This window comes from Phaseolus vulgaris, chromosome 11, assembly GCF_000499845.2.
Source record: "Phaseolus vulgaris cultivar G19833 chromosome 11, P. vulgaris v2.0, whole genome shotgun sequence".
Taxonomy (NCBI): Eukaryota; Viridiplantae; Streptophyta; class Magnoliopsida; order Fabales; family Fabaceae; genus Phaseolus; species Phaseolus vulgaris.
In genome coordinates this window covers 33,885,061-33,908,886 of record NC_023749.2, presented here as the reverse complement: position 1 = coordinate 33,908,886, position 23,826 = coordinate 33,885,061, and the positions used below count along the sequence as shown (strand labels likewise).

Below are 23,826 nucleotides of genomic sequence, written 5' to 3'. Positions count from 1 at the left end.
TGTACGACTGCTGGAAGATGGTGAAAATGGACCTCCCAGCAATGGCGTTCAGGCTGACCCACAGGCGATCTCCTGGGTGCTTGGCCTCGAACAAGAATAAAAACACGTCCACTGACGCGGGCAACCCCAGGTGGGCGCACGTTATCTCGAAAGCTCGGACAAACGCCCAGCTGTTGGGATGAAGCTAGGCGGCAGCGATATTGAGCTCGGTTAAGAGTTCCCTCTCAAATCGAGTGAGAGGGAACCTGAGTTTGACCTTCTTGAAGAAAGTGGTGTAGACGAAGCAGAAGGGCCCGTCGGCGCTCACTTTATCATCGGCGCACACTGGTAGAGTGGCGGGGCAAGGCAGCACCATCATTCTCTCATCGTGCTCCTTGTGGAACGATTGGTGGGCCTCGTCCCCATTGGTCAATCGCAGAACCGCTCCCGCGGTGTTCACCGACGACGTTTCCTTTAAGAGGGTTGAGTTAGCCCATGGGTATAACGTCTTGAAGTCTGGCAGTGGGATGGGGGCTCCTCCAGCGTTTGGTGGAGTCGCCTGGGCCAGAGCGGTTTGAGAAGACGTAGGCCTCACAGCCTGCGAAGAGGGAGCACCACGAACTTGCGTAGAGTCGTGTGCTTGTGAAGGAGGGTTTCGCGCTGATGGAGGGGGGTTCGGGGTGATCTTCGTGCGAGTCATGATAGCAACTGCAAACGAAGGAGGAAGAAAAAATAATCAGGAGGGTTACAAAGGCTGACTCGATCATGAAAGGAAGGTGAAAGACGAACGAATGTGAGTTCGTTGCGACGATCGACAAAGCCCTAAGTCACGCAGAAGGAGAAATGGAAAAACAGCCCACAGCGTATGCACCAGACAGTTACAGGATGATGCAAATCGGTGAAAATGCAAGAAAACCCAACAGATGAAGGAAAGTAGTTACCTTTCGATGATCGGGAGAATGTTAAAGGGAGGTGGTGATCTAGAGCGTCGAGGAACGTCGAGAGCTTTCGCAGGAGGAAATGAGAGCGTATGCAAGTGTGAAGAAAGTGATGGAACAGTAGGAGCGTAAGGGGTTTAAGGGTTTTCGAAACGGTTTTGGGAAGCGCTAACGGCAGATGAAGATAGCCGTTGATGAGAGCCACGTGTCGAACGATGCGCGAAGGGTTTGGTGGAGCGTCAGAGCAGCAGAAAGTACTATCGCTTGGAATTCTGCGCCCATGCCACGTAGACCGGTGTTAACGAAGGCTTTTTCAGTCTTTTCGCTAGACAAGTCTTCACTTAAGACTGGGGGGCTTGTGTACCGCCCTGGTGGTCGGGTGCGATGACGTGGCATCCTGCTACAGTATAGGCGTGTTGACAAGGCGCCAGGTTGACAGTTGGGAAGGAAGTCGGGAGGCACGTGTAGTCGCCGATAGTTAAGTTGGCGTGTTCCGATCTCCAGCTTACCAGAATAGGCGATCGCCAGGTTGGGGATGAAGTCGCCAGATGCAGACTCAGGCGACCAGGCAGTCGGAGATCGCCAGAACAAGCACATCGCCGAAGATGAAGGAGAAGCAGATTATGAAGGCGGCCGGCGAGACCACAGGGAAGGTGTATGAAGGCCCTACCTCGCCAGTTTCAGTAGAGATCGCACTCCTGAGTTAGCTATGCACTGGGCAGTATCAGGCATAGGTAACTTAGCCAAAATGAGAGTAGAAGCAGCGCCAAGTCAGGGAGCCCCAGATGATGGCACGTGTACAGTTGGATACGAGCCACGTGTCCAAGTCTGTAACTGCCAGGAGAGAGAAAACCACCAGGTATATAAGAGTTCCTAACAGATTTTCTAAGGTACGCACGTTCAGTTCATACACTTTACGCTTGCGAGTGATAGAGCTGTTTGTGAGAGAGATTTGCACGGTTCCAGTTCTTAGTATTTGGTGATACCGCCACTGACTTGAGCGTCGGAGTGCGATCGGCCGCAGCGGCGCCGTATCGTTTCTTTGCAGGTTCTTGAGATAGATCCAGAGGAGGAACGGAGGTGAGAAGCGGCGCGCACGTCGATCCTTTGACGAGGCATTCTCCAGCGCTCCGGTCAACAGGCAGGATCAGAAATAAAAACCAGAAAGATTAGCCAAAAAACAATCGATTGGTTATCGAAACAATCGGTTGTTTTTCCTTCAATCTTTTTCATCAGCAAACTGAAGATCAAAAATTTGATTCTGAACAGCTTCAATCTGTTCATCCAGTGTCATAAACCTTGCATCCATGTTGTCAAATCTAGTGTCAATCCTTTGGAAATTACTAACACAGAGATCATGAAGGCTCCTTTGATTTTCAGCAAAGCTATCAAGCCTATCCATCATGAGTCTTTCAAAAGACGACATGGTTGGCATTCTTTCTCCTTGATGTCCATCATCAGCACTTGGTCCTGCATATTGAAAATCTTCAGGTGGATTTTCATGTTGAACATCCATATCAGCAGGTTCATCTTGTTCAAGATTTGCAACACCACTAGATGAGGCACCATGATCACCATCCTTGCTTATCCATTTTCCACCTACTTTTGTAAAACCCATCTTGCTGAGTGATCCATTGTTCAACTCTTGAGTTGACTTGACCAGCTCAGAAGTTTCATCTTCAAGATTAACTTCAAAATAGAGTAGAAATTTAGATATCAAAACAACATATGGATAGTTATAATCACCTAACCTCATGGCTTTTTGCATGTGTTCTTTGATTATATGAATCCAATTGATCTTGATTTTCTTGGTGATGCATAAGATATAAACCAGATCTTCTTCAGTTAGCACAGAATGATTACTCCCCCTTGGAGTTAGAATCCAAGTTATAATGAGAGCAAGCAATCTCTCATCAAGTTTCAAACCTCCAACCGAGCATGTACTAACTTGAGCACGATTATTCTTCAAGCAACTTTTGTAGAATTGGATTTTGTTAAAATCCTCCACCACACCAAGGTTTCCCTTGTTGATTCTTAGACCAGAAAACTTAAGTTTGTGTAGAATACTCCCACCAAATCTGGATAAATGTTTCCCTTCATCTCTAGAAACTTTCTGAAAGATTGATCCTTGAGCAGCCTTCTCACATTATCAAGCTTTTGACTTTTCAGCCAATCAAAACATACAACCTTGGGGTTGTTTATCTTCTTGATACTTGTTTCATACCTATACTTCTCAATGAGATCATTATCTCCAAAAAAACCAGCCTTCTAGCCCCTTCAGACCTTACAACCCTTGTTTTGACTCTTTTTGAGGTGGGAGGAGTTGATTCCATGACAGTAGAGACGAAAACAGAGGAGAACACTCTTCACAAATTTTTGCAAGAGATGTTGCAAGAGATGTTGCAATTGGTTGTTCTTAGTTGAAGAATTCTGCACTGGATTTTATAGCAATAAGATAATCAAAATGAATTTAATTTCATTAAAGGGTACCTGATTTTCAGAGAGAGAGGACTTGACTCTGATCTGCACAGACAAAGTCAGAAAAAGCTAAAAATCACATGGTCTTCACATGTGATCTTTGACTAGTCATTAAGGCTCTTGAATTTCCAAGACTTTGGAATATTCTCCTTTAAGACTGTTGTAGCTTCTTTCTGAATGTAATCAGCTTTTAATTACAGGTTCTTTGACCAAGATTCTCCCTTTGAATTGGTCTGCAACGAATAGAAATTCAAAATAGCAATTAAAAGAATTTCTTCACAGTGCTGTCAGACCCAAAACAATCGGTTGTTTCGAAGAAACAATCGGTTGTTTTTCTGCAGCAATTAAAACTGTTTTTGAATTTTAACCATGAGCAGAAGCAGTTCAAAGCAGATGATATTAATCATTACAAGATTGTTTTAACCATGAGAAGGAACTTTGAAACAGAAATTGAGAAAAAAAATAAAGGAAAGTCTTATCCTTATGTTGATTCTTCAATGAGCCATGTGCTTTTTGATCAAGAAACTTCTTTTCACTGTTGATGTCTTTTGCATAGTATTGATTCAGCTTCAATGACTGCCTTTTTCTTCAACAGCTTGATCAGATGACTCAGTTCCTCCTTTTCTCTTTATTTTTCCTGTATAAGCAATTTCAAGTAGCAAGATTTGGTCACCTTACAAATTTGGGTCCGTTTGACTTTTCTTTGCAGTTAGAAACATCACATCCCTTTGGAATCCATTTCATAAAACCTTTTGGAACAGAATATTTTCTAATTTTACAGAACCTAACCGAGTGGCCTTTCTTCATGCAGTAAAAGCATGTAACAACCGGTTGTTTCGTCTTAACAATCGGTTGTTTTTCTGATTTTCTTGAAAAACTTTTTGAAAATCTATCTTGCTTGTTCTGTGGATTAAAGCCTAAACCAGCCTTTCCAAAAACACAGCTTTGAGATGCCAAGACATTCTCAAAGTTTGATTTCCCCTTTGAAAGCTTGTCCACAGTTTCAACAAGATAGTGAACCTTTTTCTCAAGATTTTCACAATTTGTGCAAATGAGAGTATCACACTTGCAAGAGGCATTTTTGAAATGATTTTCCAATTTTTCAAAATCACTTTTTGCTTTTTCCAGATCCTCTTCAAGTGACTTAACTCTCTTTTCAAGCCAACTGTTAAGATCTTTCAATCGGTTGTTTGAAAGAACCAATCTATTAGCTTCATCATGTGTTTCTTGAAAAGCTTCAAGCAATTCACTATAATTTTGTTCATTTAAGGAAGGACATGAACTTATCTCACTTGAGCTGCAAGATTCATCATCATTTTCAGCTACCAAACATATGTTTGCTTTTTCATCTTCACTTGATGAAGAACTTGATGATGACACCTCATTTTCATCCCAAGCTATGTAGGCTCTTTTTGTCTTGCCTTTCTTCTCCTTGTAACTAGTCTTTTTCTCTTTGCTCTTGTTGGGACAATCTGCCTTTATATGACCTTTCTCACCACAACCAAAACAAGTATAGTTATTTGAATTGAATTCACTAGGTTTCTTATTTCCATACCTATCCTTGTTGTTGTCTTTGTTGCGGTTTCTCTTTAGGAATTTGCTGAATTTTCTTGACAGCAAGCTAAGGTTTTCCTCATCACTATCATCACTTGAATCTTGCTTTCCCTTGTGTTTGGATGCTTTCAAGGCTATGCTCCTTGTGTGCTTATCTTCACTCTCTTGAACATTGAGTCTATTCATCTCTAGCTCATGTTCCCTAAGCTTTCCAAACAATGAAGCAACACTTAATGATGCTAGATCTTTAGATTCGGAAATAGCAGTTACCTTTGGTTGCCATGCTCTATCAAGACATTTCAAGATCTTTATGTTCAACTCTTCTTTGTCAAAGGTCTTGTCTAGGCTCATAAGGTGATTGATGATGTGCGTAAACCTTTTCTGCACCTCAGCAATTGTTTCTCCTTTAAGCATTTTAAACATCTCATACTCTTGGATGAGAGCATGCTTTCTAGCTCTTTTCACCTCATTTGTTCCTTCATGAGTGACTTCCAAAGTGTCCCACATTTCTTTTGATGATTTGCATTGTGAGACCCTGAAAAACTCATCAGAATTTAAAGCAGAAGTTATAATATTTTTGGCAATGCAATCGAATTTGGCCTTTTTTCTTTTTGCATCAGTCCATTGAGACCATGGTTTCTCAATGACAGATCCATCTTTTTCAAACTTTGGGATAAAAGGGTCATTTTCAATTGCATCCCAAATTCCTTTGTCAAGAGATTCCATAAATATTTTCATTCTTAATTTCCAAAACTGGTAGTTCAAACCACAAAACAAAGGTGGTCTATTAATTGAAGCACCTTCCCCAAACGGTAGTCTATCAACCATTTAAAAAGATTTTTAGGATCAACTTGAATAACTTTCAAGAACCAAGCTCTTGATGCCAATTGTTAGAAAAGATGGCTTTAAACTAGAGGGGGGGGTGAATTGTTTAAAAGGGTTTTCGCAAATATTTCAAAAAATAGAATGAATTTATCTCAGGAACCAAATGATTCAGCAATTCAGTTAGCCAAAACAACAAGCAAAAGCTATAGACTAGAAAAACAATCGGTTGTTTCGTAGAAACAATCGGTTGTTTATACCAGTAAACAACAAACAAACTGAATTTAAAGAGTTAGAGATATAGAAATTGTACACAATTGTTTATACTGGTTCACTCCAAATCCAGAGCTACATCCAGTCTTCTCAGAAACCCTGAGGATATCCACTAAGCAATCACCACTTGATCACTTACACAACAACCAAGAGAATGACCTTGAACACCTCAAGAAACACACTCTCCTTGGCCAACACTAAGATTGCTGATCTTGAACACCTCAAGAACACACAACCAATCTCAGCAAACACAGAAACAAAATTGTTCAACAGAGTACAAGGATTACACTTGTTACAGAAGATAATCTGAAATCAATACAAGCAGAATCCTATTCCAGCACTTTGATCAATCACAAACAACTTAGCAATCTCAACACTTTGAAAAACTGTCTTAGAAAAACTTTGTCAAAGATTCTTAATTCTTAAATCTGTTTTTCTGAATATATTCAAAGATGTAGTTTGTTATCAAATCTTAACAAACTCTTAAATTTCATTAAAAGATTGGTCAAAGCATTTAATGAGTGGAGTGTAAACAGTTAAATCATTTAAAGCTCAGTCAAAGAGAACAGTTTTTCTGTTATGGTCCCAAAACAAACAATCGGTTGTTTCCTCGAATCAATCGGTTGTTTTGGTACTTAATAGTTTAACCATTCAAAACAATTTTCAAACTTTTTCTCAAAACACCTAAGTACAAACAATCGGTAGTTTCGACAAAACAATCGGTTGTTTTTACTTAGTTTGAAATCATTTTGTTTTCACAAAGATTGAGAATGTTAATGCTTTAGATTTAATCATAAGGTGGATTACAACATATAAACTACCCCAGAACAAAGCTTAAACCAGCACAACAACATCAAGCACAACAGAGGTTTCAACATCCTTCAAAGGATTTGGATTCTTCAAAGCTTGAACACCACTTGGTTCAACAAGGTGTGCCTCTTCTTATCCAGCTTGAAGTTGGTTTTTGACATAGCCACCCTCATAACCAAAGAGTTCTCCCCAGTGGGACTTAAAGCATACATTGGTATCTCCCCCTCCTTTACTCTTGTTGGCGTTGACTTGTATATCTGTGTACTTAATTCCCCTATTTTCTTATGCAGACAACATGTTGGGTATGCTTAACAAGAAGGACTTGGTGGCCAGGGCCAAAAAGAAGAAGGCCACTGCCCAAGCTTCACCTGCTAAAGATTTGTAGCTCAAGGCTGCTGTTGAGGTTGTTCCTTCTGGTGATGTAGAAACCTACTCTGGGCCAGTCTTCAAGAGGAGGCGAAAGGCTATTGCTGAACCTGCAGAACACTCTGCCTCAGATGGCCTCACACCTTCTCCTCAAGCTCCTTCACCCAGTTCACCTCCTTCTCGGGACATAGTGGTGCATGAGAGTGCAGGTGCAAGTGCGCTAGAGGGAGGATTGTGGGATCCTACTTTGAATGTGTCCACCTTCCTCAAGAAGGGCCTGTTATATGACAAAGCCAAAGAAAAGCTTGAGAACTTGGAGGAGGATCGGCTGGTGGAGCAGGCGGTGAGGCAACTGGGACAAGCCTTGGCTGCGAATTGCCTGGCCATGTCCAAACTAAGGGGGTGGAAAGGCTCGACCAAGGAGGAATCCCACAAGGTTGTTGAGCTCTCGCAGTGATTTGGTGGGCTCCCGCAAGAAATAGAGGAGCTTCAAAGGTTGCAACAAGAGGCCAAGACCCTCTTGGCTTAAAAGTCCAAGGAGGTCTTGGAAATATCTCACAAGAATGCGGAGCTCCAGGATGAGGTGGAAAGATTGGAGGAGGAGCTAACTAAAAGGGGCGAAGAGCTTGTCCAAAAGGACGAGAAGCTGGAGAAGGTCAATGAGGCTTTCACCGATGATGTTGCTAACTCATATCTGACAGGTTTTGAGGACGTGGTCGCCCAGGCTTCGAGGATCTACCCTAAAATGGATTTCTCCTAACTTGGTTTGGAAAGACCGTGGTAGATGGGCGATTGATGGATGAGAAGGAGTAGAGCCTTGAGTCTTCTTGTAATCAGCTGGCTTTCGAAACTCTCTGAACAATTTCTGCACCTTTTTTTATATATCAATACTCTTATTTATTTAACTTGCTTGTCTTTGCCATACCTCGACTAGTGTATCAACAATGCATGTCTCGATAAACATGACTATCATAACTTAATCAACGAATAATAACATAATCAACCACCTTATCAATGTAATACATCGATTCAACATGGTAAATCATAATGCTCTTGGTGGAGCTATCTCATGGATGACCTGTACCTTATAACTGCAAAGGATGTCACACTTGCTCGAGTGTTGACTAGCTACATGAGCAAGGGATTAGGGCTTTCGATTCGGTCGCGCAGAACTTGTGCACTTGGAAAGCTTATTTGCTTTCTTCACACATCCTTCCCCAAGACTAGGGGCGACTTGAGCATCTGACTTGGGGCCAATCTCTACACCAAGTCTACTCTTAACAATTTTTTGGTGCATTGCTACCCCACAGGGTCAATCTTGGTTCTTTTCCACAGAGCGCCTGAGATTGGATTGTTCCACCAACGCCGAGGTGGGTTGCTCTCTATACCTTTAGTTGCGTGCTCTTAGGCACTGTTAATTGTGGCTCAATACCTCCTGGACTCAGAATCATACTGAGGAGAGAGCGTACTACCTCATGGTATATGTTTAGGGTGCCTGGACTCAAAATCTTATCGAGCCAGGTCATCTTTCCCAGGTTAAGCCAAACAATCTTAGTTATGGCTAACTATGATTCGGGGCACATGAGCTTAGAGTCTTACTGAGCAAAAGTCGTCCTATCTGATATCTAGTTATAGATATTTCATTCGTAACCTTTTGGCCTTTAGAATATCTGAACTGGGTGTTAGCTCACACACCATGTCTACTCTATTAAGGCCTTTTGATTGGAGTATTTGACATAGGTGTTTGACTTACACATCGAGTCTGCTCTTAAACAATTTTTATCACTTGGAGTATCTGACTTGAATATTGGCACAACAAGTCTACTCCTAAACTCCGAGGTAGGTTAGTTCACCTGCCCTCGGATAAATAATCTTCATTCCATTCAGAGTGCCTAGCCTCAGAGTCTTACTGAGAAAAGGTTTCCCCATCTGAATAGTATGATCGTCGAGTCACCTAGGCCCAAGAATCTTACCAGAGGAATAGATGACCTCGTTTAGTTGTCGATCATGAACACATTGTGGTTACTCGGATAACATACCAGTCAGGTCGCCTTCTTGTGTGTTAACGAAGTATCCTGGAAAAACATCTTTCCAAGAATAACTCAGCTTGGACCTTTGTTTCTGCTCCACCCTTCTCTTCAAGGCTTCAGCTTTGACACGTGCTTGCTCTCGCACCTCGTCGAGTAAGTCTAAGTTTACCTTCCTCCCTTCGTTAGACTCTTCTATTACGAAGTTCTGTAATCGTGATAAGCTCACCTGTATCTCCACAGGGATCATGGCGTCTGATCCATATACCAAACTGAAGGGTGTTTCCTTCGTGGTGGATTGTGGAGTGGTGTGATAAGCCCACATGATTCGAGGTACCTCTTCTGCCCAGGTTCCCTTAGCCTTCTCCAACATCCTCTTCAAGCCTTTGAGCAAGACTCTGTTTCCAGACTCAACCTGTCCGTTCGTCTAAGGATGCTCTACCGAGGCGAACACCTACTTGATGCCGAGCTCGGTGCACAGCTTGCATAGCTGTTGGCTCGCGAACTGGGTGTCATTGTCAGACACTAAACGTTTTGGATCCCAAAACGATAAACAATGTTCTTCCACACAAAGTGTTGATCCTTGTAGGTAGTTATCTGTGCAACTAGTTCGGCTTCTATCCACTTGGTGAAGTATTCAATCGCCACCACCAGGTACTTCATTTGACGAATTGCTAGTGGGAATGGACCTAAGATATTTATCCCCTAAGTGTGGAAAGGCAAGGGGCTATGTATGGATCGCAACTCCTTTGGGGGTGCATGATTTCAATCAACGTCCTTCTGACATTGATCGCATCGTTAGGCATACTTCATGCAGTCTTCCCACATGGTCGGCCAGTAGTACCCCGTCCAAACAGCCTTTAGGGAGAGAGCTCGTCCCCCGACATGACTTCCATAGATGCCTTCATGGAGCTCTGTCATGATGCGCGTACATTGATCCCCGCTTACACAGGTGAGGACAGGATGAATGTAGCCATGTCTGAACAGCTTTCCATTTATCAGGGTATATTTGTCTGAGTTCTTCTTAATAACCTTAGTTTCCACGGGCTCTGCCAGGAGCATGCCATCAGCAAGGAAACGCTGATATGGTGTTATCCAGGTTTCGCTCACGCCGACTTGACAGACGTTCAACGATTCCTCTCCTGACAAGCCATAGGCGCTTACCTCGGACACCTTTAGCGTTTCTTGCGTCAACGATCGATGTCCTCTTCTTCCACCCTCCAAAGTCTCCACATGTTGGACCTCACCCGCACAACCTGCAGTGGTTCTGGGTGACTTCAGAGTCTCATGAATGACCGACCTCTGGCGACCTCCTTGCCTGAGCTGGCGAGCTTGGCCAGCAGGTCTGCTCGTGCATTTTGTTCCCTCGGGATATGCACTAATTCAAACATGGGAAAACTCTCCCTTAAGAGCGTGACATACCTTAAGTACGAGGCTATCTGTAGATCTTTAGCCTTGTACTCACCTGTGACTTGCCCGGTCACTAGCAGCTAGTCACTTTTCACCAGCAAACTCCGAGCGCCCAACTCCTTGGCCAACAACATTCCAGCTACCAGCTTTTCATACTCAGCCTGGTTGTTGTTGGCCTTGAAAGCACATCTAAGGGCCTGCTCGATCAACAATCCATTTGGTCCTTCCAGGATTATACCAGCTCTGCTACCTTGCTGTTTAGAAGATCCATCCACAAAGAGGACCCACTGGAAATATCCACCGTCTACATGAGGGGCTTCTGAGGAAAGCTCCACTACAAAGTCAGCATAAACCTAGCCCTTGATAGGCCCCTTAGGTTCGTATTGTACGTCGAACTCGAACAGCTCGACCGCCCAGTGCACCATCTGACCTGCTATGTCAGGTTTTTGAAAGACTTTCCGTATGGGAAGGTCGGTCATGACAGTCACTGTGAAACTCTGGAAATAATGGCGGAGCCGTCGAGCTGCAAATACAACCGCCAGGGCTGCTTTCTCAATAGCCTGATATCATATCTCGAGCCCTTGCAGCACCTTGCTGACGAAGTATATCAGCTTCTGAACTTGATCATGTTCTTGTACTATAACCGAGCTAATCTCTCGCTCTATCACTACGAAGTAGAGACGAAGGGGAGTACCTGGCAGCGGCTTACAAAGGACAGGTGGGTTGGCTAAGTACTCCTTTAGCTTGAGAAACGCATATTCACATTCACTAGTCCACATGAAGCGGTTGTTCTTCTTCAGACATTGGAAATAAGGATATCCCTTTCTCCACTTACCAACAAGAATCGGGACAGGGCAGCCATTTGCCCAGTCAACTGCTATACCTCCTTTACAGTGGCAGGGCTCCTCATCCCTATGATTATCGTGCACTTATCAATGTTTGCTTATCCCCCGCTCAGTGAGCAAAAACCCTAAGAATTTCCCTGCCACCACCTAGAATACAGACTTTTCGGGATTCAACTTCAAATCATACTTAGCTATTGTCGCAAATAGCTCATCCAAATCAGCAACATGTTGATCTTTTTCTGGTTAGGTGATGACCATGTCGTCCACATATGCATGCACATTTCACCCTATCATAGGGGTGAGAATCCTATCCATCAACCTCTGGTAGGTTGCATCGACGTTCTTCAACCCAAAACGCATGACCTTGTAACAACAACTGGAGAGCTCCGTCATGAACGCAGTCTTGCTCTCATCGCGGGGGTGCATACGGATCTGGTTGTACCCCGAGAATGCATCTAGAAAACTGAGAAGTTGACAACCCGAGGCGTTGTCCACTAGGGCTTCAATGCTAGGCAGCGAATATAAATCCTTAGGACAGGCCTTGTTCAGATCTGTAAAGTCGACACACATCCTTCACTTCCCATTGGCCTTCTTGACCAACACAACATTCGTCAGCCACTCAGGGTACTAGATCTTCCTTATGTGGTCGGTGCTAAGCAACTTCTGGGTTTCTTCCCTGATGACCAAGGGTCTCTCTTCATTGAACTTCCTTCTCCTTTGTATCACGGGCCTGACCTTCGCGTCCATCGTGAGTCGGTGGCACAAGAAGTCAGGGTCGATGTCGGGCATGTCAGAGGCGCACCATGCAAAAGCGTTTAGGTGCCTCGCTATTACCCCGACAACTTGATCTTGCATCTCCTTGCCCAACGATGTGCCGAGCTTGAACTTCTTTCCCTCAATCTCTTAATCCTGAACCTAACCTGCAGGCTCAGGCCGCCTCTCGCTGGCGATTTCTACACGAGTGGTCCCTTCAGGCCCCTATGGCTGGGTGGCAACCACGCATATTGCTCTTTGTTCTTCAGGTTGTTCTCATAACACTTCCTCGTCGCCTTCTGATCAGACCTGATAACGATTACTCCTCCCTCAAGGGAGGGCAACTTCATCTTCATGTGCCTCGTTGAGGCCACCGTGCCTAACCTGTTCAAGGCACGTCTGCCCAAAAGCATGTTATAAGCCAAAGCTGCATTAACAACTAAGTACCTGATATTGATTGTACGAGATGAGGTGCCATCTGAAAAAGTTGTCCTCAACTCCACATGTCCTCTTACTTCCACTTGGTTCCCAGCGAAATCGAACAGACAACCGTCATAAGGTCTCAACTGATCGGGCGACAACTGCAGCATGTTGAAAGTAACCCAAAACATCACGTCGATCGAGCTCCCCTGATTGATAAGGACCCTATGTACTCCTCTTCCCACAATCATGATCAAGATCACTACTGGATCGTCCTCATGTGGGACTACATCTCTCAAGTCAACCTTGGTGAACAAGAGGTCGGGCTCGACCGACTGATCAGGATCTCGTTTTTCTACCGTCATCACCTCCCTTGCGTACCTCTTGCGTTGGGAGGCGGTGCAGCCTCCTCCTGAAAATCCTCCTGAGATTGTATTAATCTCGCCATGGACAGGTACCTCGTGCCTTTGGTCCGCTGATTGGAGCTCCTCCTTTGAACCCTCCTTGCTCCCTTCTAAGTATTCCTTCAGGAGCCCATCCTTCACCAGCCCTGCCAACTGGTAGCCAAGGGCTATGTAGTGCTCCACATCATGCTCGAAGGCTTTGTGGAAATCACACCAGATCTCCTTGCATGGCCCCAAATTCCTATCAGATTTTGGGGGGAACCTCAACTGGTTTGCCATACCTGGCATAGCCAATAGCTCCTTGTAAGACATTTTGAACTTGGGTCAAAAAGGCAAGTCATCCTTCGCCTTCGACCTAACTTGGTTCTTTCTCGGCGCATAAGGTGCTCGCCGGGTGTCTGACCTTTTCATGGTCACAGCCTCATGCACTCTCATTGGTTGGGCTTCACCACCCTCTCTCTCTAGGTTTGGCCTGCCCAGCATACGAGCTCCCGCGCTTTATTGTCACAGCTTCTTCCACGACAATGTGGCAACAGCTCGTCGTCGGATCTCCCAAAAGGTCCTTGTCCGGTTTCTGATCAATGAGTCGCTAATTGGCCCTGACATGATCCCCTACCCAAAGGCATGAACCATCAAAGCCTCGTCCTAAGTCTGGAGTTTTACCACGAACGCTTCAAACCTGTTCAGGAAGTCCTTCAAAGACTCTCCTTGCCTCTGTTTCACCCCGAAGAGGACAAAAGGGACAGGCGGTCGGGCTCAGTTGACGATTAATTGTTCATTGAATAGAGCAGAAAACTGATCGAAAGAAGTGATATGGCCCTTTGGGAGGCCAACGAACCACTGTAGCAATGTGCCTGTAAACGTGCCCATGAACAACTTGCAATGCATGGCGTCCGTTCCTCTCGAGATCCTCATCTAAGCATTGAATGCTGTGAAATGGGCCTCCGGGTCTTCTGTACCTGTAAAAACAATCTTGAGCGTCATGAAACTAGTTGGCACGACGACGTCCATGATCACCTGTGAGAACGGCATGAGGCCGACCTTTTCTTGAATCGTTGGGATTCGCTCTCCCATGGAGCGTTATCCCAGCCGTTGTAGGTCCCTACACAATTCTTCGTTGGCTTTGCGTAGTTCCTCGTTGCTTGCTCGTGACACATCTAGCCTCGCCCTGAACTGGTCTTGCCTAAGTACCTGTTCAACTCAAACCTCTGCCATGAGCCTCTCCTGGTTAGCCGTGGATGTCGCCACTGTCTCTTGAAGGGTGCTAACGATCTCCATGAGCTGTTGTAGGGTGGGGTTGTCACTCTCTTCTAGTCCTACCGGACCTTGCCTCGTATTCCTCATCACGCGTAAAAGCTTGAGCACTACTGCAGGTGGGACGTGGTTTTATCGGGCCCCACAGTGGATGCCAAATGTTCTTGTCGGATGACCTAGTCGCCGGTTGACTCCAATCCCAAGCTCTGACTCTGTCTATCTCTGTTGGAATCTGCTCTTCCCTTTGTTCGCGCCTCAAGGGGGCTCTACCTGTTGATTGCACTCCGACGATCAAGTCAATACAAGGCTTTATAAGAAACAAGAAGTAACTAGTTTCAGTCTTAGAAACAACATACTTTTACCTGGGATCTCAAGTCCCTTTTATAGCCTACCTCTTGTAACAACTTTCTATCACAAGAATATCATCTCAACTGAAAGCATGCTCAACAAGAAAATATTTTGTTTTAGGGCACACTCTATTAGTGTTGCAACTGAACAAAATTTTTCCCCTTTGGAGTGCATAAAATCTTAACAGAATAACGACCAAGGTACCAACTCATGTACCAGCATCAGGGGTCCAATCAGTTTCACGTAGGCACCCTCGGTGAGGCGTTATGCATCATACATGCAACCTAACTCATCGTGCCCTAACACACATGGACTTAGGTTCAGAGAAAACGTTTTACTCGTAGTAGACCCATACACACTAACCGCACCCTAGGTCCATTATTACCCCTTGCTGACTGCCTAGGCCTTGCGCACGAGGGATTACGTTAAGTATACAGGAAAGAGTTGACACACACATCTTGAACCCAATCACATGGCCCATCAACTTGGCCCAAAACCTGAGTTGACCTGTCTAAGGCAGATGCTGAGCTCCGACCAGCGAGCACTGAGCTCTAGATGCTCTGGTCTAGTACAAATCTTAACTAAAAATAATTACACTGCTGGTGGGAAACTTCGAACAACAATAATGATGAATTGTCATTTTTGAAACATGAGGATATAAATCTCAGTTGGTTCTTTAGAAGCTATGTTCTTCTCACAAACATGACATCGTATATTCTTAGCTGACCCTGCATTCAGGTGGATTCTATCATTCGTATCTTTTGAAACAAACTCATTGAATATAATACATTTATATTCAGGTGAATTGTGATGAGATAGGAGCCATGGCACCAAATGAGAGACAAGGCACATGGTGTTGTAGAGAACTCTCTTCAGAATAAATGTAACATGTTAGAGTACATAATACAAGTCCACCCTCTTTGTGTACGATAAAGAAGGTTTGATGTTGAAACTCATTCAAGGTGGTGGCCATCGTTGACATCATTTATGCAAATGTCATGCAGTGTTGCTTACAATTTGAAGTACAGAGGAGATAAGAAGAGAATCAACATTGAATGCACGATCATATAATGATACAATATGAACCAATTAGTCTTCTTTTTTCATAGATCCACAAGGTGGGACTTGTGTTATCTATTATGACACGTTACGTTGCAATTTAAGAAAGTCCTTGTGGACAGCACCACATGCTATGTCTCTCCTTTGCTCCTCTGACTGCTATCTCATACCCATCCTTCACCAATAATTCAAGTAACCAATTCATGCATATCCTTTTATCTATATATACTCATGGCTGTAAGCATTTAGAACCAACACAAATCATTCACATCCTCAACACTTTTCTCAAACCCTTCTGTTCTCTTATCAATACAAAATGGGTTTTCGTTTTCCTGGCATCAGAAAGGCAATATTTGTAGCAAATCAAGCATCTTCAAAAGCAGTTGATGCACAAAAGGGGCATCTTGCAGTGTACGTGGGAGAGAAAATGAAGCGGTTTGTGATCCCTGTATCATACTTGAACAAACCTTCATTTCAAGACTTATTGAGTGAAGCCGAGGAAGAGTTTGGGTATGATCATCCTATGGGTGGCCTCACAATTCCTTGCAGTGAAGAAGTCTTCCAACGTATAACTTCTTGCTTGAATGGACAATAAATGTCATACTTTAGGAGACTAACATAGATAGATTAGTGGAGACATTTTTGTACAATAGGCGTCTTCTCAACTTGTAAACATCTCCCTTTTTTGAGAGAGAACGATATTTTTTGTTCAATGAAAAGGAACTCAACTATTCAAGTAGCTACTCATTTTTTATAGTTTACCAATTTCAATGTTCTGTTCTCTCTGCATGAATAAGGTTAAGTTCAGTTCAAAATCTAGACTTCGTTCTGTGAAATTTCAAAGCGTGAATAGATCACATCCTAGAACGGTAGAGTGAAAATATTTTCACTTCGACCAAAGAGGAAATAAATTTAATTGGGGCAACAATGTTTAGTTCATTAATAGACATACATGGCAAAAGAGGTTGGTTCTCTGCTAAAATACTTATAAAATGTCATCCGAAAACATTTATACAGATTAACTTGGAAGTTAGATATCCGAATTCTTGAGGAGGAACTGGAACAGGAACTAAAACGTGATGGAGGAACAGGAGCGAGTAAAAAATTAAGCAGAGATATATAGTTAGTGTGTGATTCTGAAAGAAGGAACTAAAAGAGCGAGTAATAAATTTATTGAGATTTGGCAAAAGGAAAATGTGTTTAAACAATTTCCAGTGTTTAGTATTCTCATTGAGGAAAAAGAAAGTGTCTTCTGAACAAATTCACCTCATGTAATCTATCTCAGGAAAAAAAATCCATTGTTTTATGTTTCTCCACACAGCAGATAATATGCTGATGTGAGAGAGCAACTTGTTATGTTGGAGAAGCAAAGAAATAGTGCATAAATAGTTGCTAAGGGCCTCTCCTTCACATGGTGCTGTCTCACAGGTCTCTTTCATGGATTAGGAAGTTCAATGGGAGGAGTGCATATTCACCTTTCGAGATTTTGGCCAACAAATTACGCACCTGAGAATCTGTAGTTTTTTCATGCATTGCGATCGATATAACTAGTCCAATGGTGGACACATGCTTCTCCAAATAATTAAGATGACAGTTGTATTGATATAACGTGTACCAATAGATAAGAACCAGTAATGTTCAATACATTATCATGAGAAACTTTGAACGTTATGTACGGCCAATTCTAACTCACCGCCCCACTTAATAATCGTCAACATCATCAACTTTCAATTTTTCTTTGCAAATGAAGAGACATTTTGGGCTTCCCTAGAGAAGGAGGGACACTGTTATCTTAACTATTATCCCATGTTACGTTGATTCATGAGAAAGTGCCGAAGACAACACCATATGCCCTTGTCTCTCGGTTGGTCCCATTACTCCATTCCCTCCTTCACCAATTATTCTTCCAGCCAATGGCCTTTTTACATATCTTTTCTCTATAAATATTCAAGCCTTCAAGCATTTAGAACCAACACAAATCATTCACATCCTAAAGCATTCAAAACTGAAAATCTTATTCTCAAGACTTCTCCCAAACCAACACAACAATGGGTTTTCGTCTACCTGGTATCAGAAAGGCAATATTTTCAGCAAATCAAACATCTTCAAAAGCGGTGGATGCGCCAAAGGGCTATCTTGCAATCTATGTCGGGGAGAAAATGAAGCGTTTTGTGATCCCTGTATCATACTTGAACCAACCTCCATTCCAGAACTTGCTGAGTGAAGGTGAGGAAGAATTTGGATATTATCATTCCATGGGTGGTCTCACAATTCCTTGCAACGAAGATGTCTTCCAACGCATAACTTCTTGCTTCACTTCAGAATAAATCTCACCTTTGGAGACTAACGTAGATTAGTGAAGACATTTTGTACAATACTAGACTCACAAATTCATATTTCATTGACTGCGTCTTACGTGGTTAAACAACACTCTGTATCATTGTGACAAGTTACAAATTCTTTACTAGTGAAATCAGTTCTCTTCCCAAGGATTTGCTTCATACTAATTTTACCTTTAGCTTGTACTATAAAACCATGATTCATTTTTCATTAGTAATTGACTGATAACATGTGTACTTACAATACTGTGTTTGTGGAAAGGATACAATGATAAGAATAAGCTGTTAAAGAGATACATAGAATTGTAAATAGTATAATAGGGTACAACTTTTTTAATTATGCAGTAGGGTAAGACGCTTGCATGGCTATGCCACAGAGTCCTTCCTCAGAATCCACACCTCTTTGCATCCTAATGTAGCCTTCTTCACCCCACTCGGTTCCCCACGAGTTCTTTACCAGCCAATACTCAGTTCCATCATCACTAACACCATATCCCACAGCTGTGACACCGTGATCTAATTCAGTTCCACATGACCCAGTGAACACACCACTCTCGTAAAATTGAAAGTCAGAGCCACTGGCATCTATGGCTACAGACACTGGTTGATTGACCACAGCCTTTTGCAGTGCCTTCTCATTGTTTGCAGGGACATCCTCATACCCCTTAATGGTGACTGCATGGCCAGATGCTGCATTTGCATTGCAGGTTTCATCAGTACCCTTGTAAGGGTATTTGGCTTCCGTGTTGAGTCCTTGATTTTGGATGACGAATTTGAAAGCGTCATCCATAAGTCCACCTTCACAACCTTGGTCCACACCCTTTGAGTCACAATCAACAAGTTCTTGTTCTGACAAAGAGATCAATTTTCCAGCAGTGAGTGCGTGAATTCCTTCAGTTGCGGCAACAGCAGAAAAGGCCCAACAACATCCTACATTCCAAGGTAAATTAATAGTTAGATACTCAATCATTTGAATTTGACGTGGTAGATATATAGTGAAGCACTTACCACATTGACCTTGGTCCTTGACGGGTGTAACTGCACCCTTCTGCCTCCAATCCACTGTAGAAGGCACTGCAGTCACATTTTCGTACTTAAAAGAGGTTGTCCTTGTGATAGAGGAACACATGTGACCCTTGAACCTATTTCTTGGTGCTATGAACTCCTCATTGGTGAGGTCTGCAAATTGATTAATAGCAAGCTTGTAAGGTTTATTGGCAGCATTGTTGAAGGCCTCAATGTAGTTCACATTTTCCTTGAATATTCTTAAACGCTTTTCCCTTTCCTGAGGGTCCTTGTACACTCTTCCATAACGAGTCATCCATTCCTCATGCCTCTCATTCATGGAGGCATCTTGGAGAGTGCGAGATGTGACTTGAAAAGCCCAGATTGCCATGCAGAAAAGCAATGTCAAAGAAATGTGATAGAATTGAGTTTTGGTAGCCATGGTAGTGTATTGTTACAATTTTTTTATGTTGGTCAGTGAAATATGTGAAAGATGCTGTGTAGTGGTACCCAAGATTATTTGTGGTATTTATACTAAGTTTCTGTTTTGAATCGTAAAGAAACCTTCTGTGTTTCAATTCAAATCTGAAAGCACATTTTCCTTAATATACCAATGAAATAGTTTTAGAAGGATGCCTTCTTTGTGGACATTGGAAAAGTTTGGAACTATAAAAGAAGGTTTGAAATTTGTTTTGATTTATGTGCATATCATGCATATTGCTATGACGCAGAACCAAATTAAGTTGTACTATTCTTCCTTCCAGCCTACCAAATCCAATATAATATAATATATTCTTATCTTTATGTTTGTTCTTATTTCTTAGTTTTAGTTCTCGCACGTATGACATAAAAAATAATGCGCTTACCTTGGCTACTTAATTTAGGAGACATAATTTGTAATTATATAATTAGTTACTAGAGCAAAGCATCTTAATTAAACCTATTACTTGTTAGTTTTTTCTTTTCATGTTATGCCCCAATCACGTACACTTTTCTTAATTTAGTTATATGTGTTCTATTTAATTTCGAGTAAATATATTATTAGAATTACTATATATCTTTGTAAAAGTAGTTGGTTTGGAAGAGTGCGACTTTTATTTCGTTATGTTATGGTGTAGCAATTTGCGTGCACGAAGTTGATAAAGTTTTCATACTTCCACTTTTATAATTCTAAACTTTCCCAATACGCACATTCTCTTTGACAAGCACTTTGGCACCATAATTTGTCCACACTACCAATATACACAACCAAGGTCTCATTCAGATAAATCTCACAGCTACATACAATAAAGAGTGCTTTGAGATTAAAATTGGAAACTAAAAACTAATTTAGAATTCAACACTAATATGCCTATATAAACACCACAAACAATCCTTAATACCACGCCACAACACATCTTTCAAACATTTCACTAACCAGCATCAAGTAGTAAACCCAATTATTTGTCACACTACAGTAGCCACCATGGTAGCGAAAAATCAATTCTATCATATTTCATTGGCATTGCTTTTCTGCATCGGATTCTTGGCTTTTCAAGTCTCATGTCGCACTCTCCAAGATGCCTCCATGCATGAGACGCATGAACAATGGATGACTCGTTATAGCAGAGTGTACAAGGACCCTGAGGAAAGGGAAAAGCGCTTCAGGATATTCAAGGAAAATGTCAATTACATTGAAGCCTTCAACAATGCTGCCAGTAAACCTTACAGCCTAGCCATCAATCAATTTGCAGACCTCACCAACGAGGAGTTCATAGCTCCAAGAAATAGATTCAAGGGGCACATGTGTTCCTCAATCATAAGAACAACCACTTTTAAGTATGAAAATGTGAGCGCAGTACCATCCACTGTGGACTGGAGGCAAAAGGGTGCAGTGACACCCGTCAAGGACCAAGGCCAGTGTGGTAGGTGCTTCATTATTCATTCACATTCCTGAGTAAAATTAAATTGTTTGATCATTTAACGATTAGTTTACCTTGTGCAGGATGCTGCTGGGCGTTTTCTGCTGTTGGAGCAACTGAAGGAATTCACAAACTTAGTACTGGAAAATTGATCTCTTTATCTGAACAAGAACTCGTTGATTGTGACATAAAGGGGGTGGACCAAGGTTGTGGTGGTGGTCTTATGGATGATGCTTTCAAATTCATCATTCAAAATCATGGACTCAACACCGAAGCCAGTTACCCCTATAAGGGTGTTGATGGAAAGTGCAATGCAAATGCAGCAGCTAACCATGCTGCTACCATTACTGGGTATGAGGATGTCCCTGCCAACAATGAGAAGGCACTGCAAACGGCTGTGGCCAATCAACCAGTGTCTGTAGCCATTGATGCCAGTGGATCTGACTTTCAATTTTACAAGAGTGGTGTCTTCACTGGTTCATGTGGAACAGAGTTGGATCACGGTGTGACTGCTGTGGGATATGGTGTTAGTGATGATGGGAGGAAGTATTGGTTGGTTAAGAACTCATGGGGAACAGAATGGGGTGAAGAAGGGTACATTAGGATGCAAAGAGGTGTAGCTGCTGAGGAAGGACTCTGTGGGATAGCTATGATGGCATCTTATCCTACTGCTTGATTGTAAAACTTTACTCTACTGTTACCTAAACTGTGTAATACTACTTACACTACTCTTGGTAATTATTCTGCAAGCATTTGTCAGTTACATGCATTGTAGTGTCTATGGCCAGTGATGCATATTCTCTATTTAAGCTCATACTTGCCAATTATCAGTATCATTCTGGCTTCTCTATCTTCACTTATGTACTTTTTTCTATTTTGAAATTCTACACAAATCTTCTCTGGAGCATTAAAATTGCCTCAAATATCGTGCATGATTCTCCCTTGGTCGTCGTTTCACAAACACTAAACCCATTCAAATAAATTTGATGTTGTTGGTCTTGAAAATAGAGAAAAGACAAGAAAAACCAAATTTGTCACAGCGGGGGTAAAATTACTTAAATTAACTTATAAGATGCTTTAATTACTTCAAATTCTAGACTGCACAGTTCATTAAAGATGGCAAAAAAGTTACTTTTGAATTATGTAATCTATAAACCTTTCTAGATTACGTGATTTAAAATAGGCTTTCGAATTCTACAATCTAGCACACAGTATCCCTATTTTTTACTTTTAGATTGGTTAGTCACTGGTGTACATGTTGCCACAAAGTTAAGCAATCTGAAAATGTGATTAACCAATAAGAAACGTCCCCGACAAAACCAAAAACACGACAACACATGATCAGAACAATGAAATTTAACTTCATACATTCACAGGGACGCACAACAATAGTGACATAAGACGAGCAAAGTGTTGACAGCAATGGTGATGAATGGCGAAGGCTTGTTGAAAGGAATACATAAAATTACTGAAATAAGGGGAAAGGGTATATACAGTGACAGGGGGTAATTTAGATTTTTCAAACAATCTTATAAAAAGAAACCATGAAATATTTCATGAGCGTTTGCTTCCAACACCAATCAATTGTAACCTGCATCCTATCAATTTTTGAAATTTTAGAATTATTTTGATTCTTGAATTAAAATATACATCTAAGAAAATGAAATCTGGAATAAAATAGATTTTTAAGTTCCAAAAATAAATCTGAAATAGAATTAAGAATCAAAATCTTATTCTAGAAAAGAAAATATGAAATACAAATAATACATTCCAAAACAAAATTATGGAAAACAAAATCTGAAAACATATTACAGAAAAAAGATTACGAAAAATAAAAATCCAGAAACATATTTCTTTTGGATGACGAATTTGAAAGCGTCATCCATAAGACAACTGTAACAAATGTAGCTGCAGAGAGATTAATTACATAGAATAGTAAAACCATGAAAAAGGATCAATGATAAGCAATGAAAGAAAGAGGTGGAAACCTTGACCCAAAATAACTAATTTCAAGTTGAGAGATTTTGAGTGATCCAACATTAGTATATTAAGACAATTAGAGAAAAAGAAAGGAGGAAATCATTGTAATATTGTTTTCTCTTTTTGATACTTTGTGAGAATTTTGTTATCCTGTTCCTTTTTTTTAATGCATTGCAAAATTCCTCTTCTATGTATGCTTTCTTAAATTTAATTTTCCCTTTTTTGAATGCATTGCAAAATTCCTCTTCTATGTGTGCTTTCTTAAATTTAATTTTCCATACATCTTTATTATATTTGCTACATTGGTGCTCTTGTTCGTTGATCATGACAAAGAATACATGTCTCAAGGAAATTTCAATGAATATGACAAAAAATATTAAAAAAGTGGGTAAACAAGAAAACAAAACTCGAGATTCTGGAAGATACGGTGGATACCTTACTGAAGCGAAATCCTACTAAAGGAGACCTACACAAAAATGTGGAACTAGTTCTAGTGGAAGAATATGTATCAACGACATTTCAAGTGAGAAATGTGAAGCTTGTTTTTTTCGCTTTAACGATTTTGAAGTTCTTTTTAGTGGATCTTCAATGAGCAATTTTTTTATTAATACACGAATAATAATACACCAATCTATAGTTAGATTCTAAAGTTATTAGATTTCAATTTAAAAACTATTTATTAATAATAGAAACTAATTTAGATACTAATACTTTTTTTTTATCTAAAATAATATCTAATTTAGTTAATATAAAAATTAATAATTTTTGTCTATAAAATTGGTTTCTAATAATTTTCTTATAATGTTTCTATAAAATGTTAATAGCTCAATCTTCTATTACATTAATACATTGTGTTTCCTT

The 23,826-nt window shown here is 41.4% G+C and overlaps 3 protein-coding genes across 3 annotated transcripts; 1 reads left to right on the top strand and 2 right to left on the bottom strand.

The window, feature by feature from the left end:
- Positions 1-12,455: 12,455 nt before the first annotated feature.
- Positions 12,456-13,391, bottom strand: LOC137805676 (uncharacterized). Its single transcript, XM_068605617.1, has one exon. The coding sequence runs from the start codon at positions 13,389-13,391 to the stop codon at positions 12,456-12,458; it is 936 nt and encodes a 311-aa protein (XP_068461718.1).
- Positions 13,392-18,342: 4,951 nt separating this feature from the next.
- LOC137833243 (senescence-specific cysteine protease SAG39-like) lies at positions 18,343-19,526 on the bottom strand. The gene is made up of 2 exons (XM_068641605.1): positions 19,088-19,526; positions 18,343-19,009 (listed from the first exon to the last, which is right to left on the bottom strand). Exons 1-2 carry the CDS (start codon positions 19,524-19,526, stop codon positions 18,417-18,419), a joined length of 1,032 nt encoding a protein of 343 aa, XP_068497706.1. The 3' UTR covers positions 18,343-18,416.
- A 949-nt stretch (positions 19,527-20,475) lies between these two features.
- On the top strand, positions 20,476-21,661 carry LOC137833233 (senescence-specific cysteine protease SAG39-like). Its single transcript, XM_068641596.1, has 2 exons — positions 20,476-20,988; positions 21,069-21,661. The coding sequence occupies exons 1-2, from the start codon at positions 20,550-20,552 to the stop codon at positions 21,659-21,661; spliced, it is 1,032 nt and encodes a 343-aa protein (XP_068497697.1). The 5' UTR covers positions 20,476-20,549.
- Positions 21,662-23,826: the final 2,165 nt, after the last annotated feature.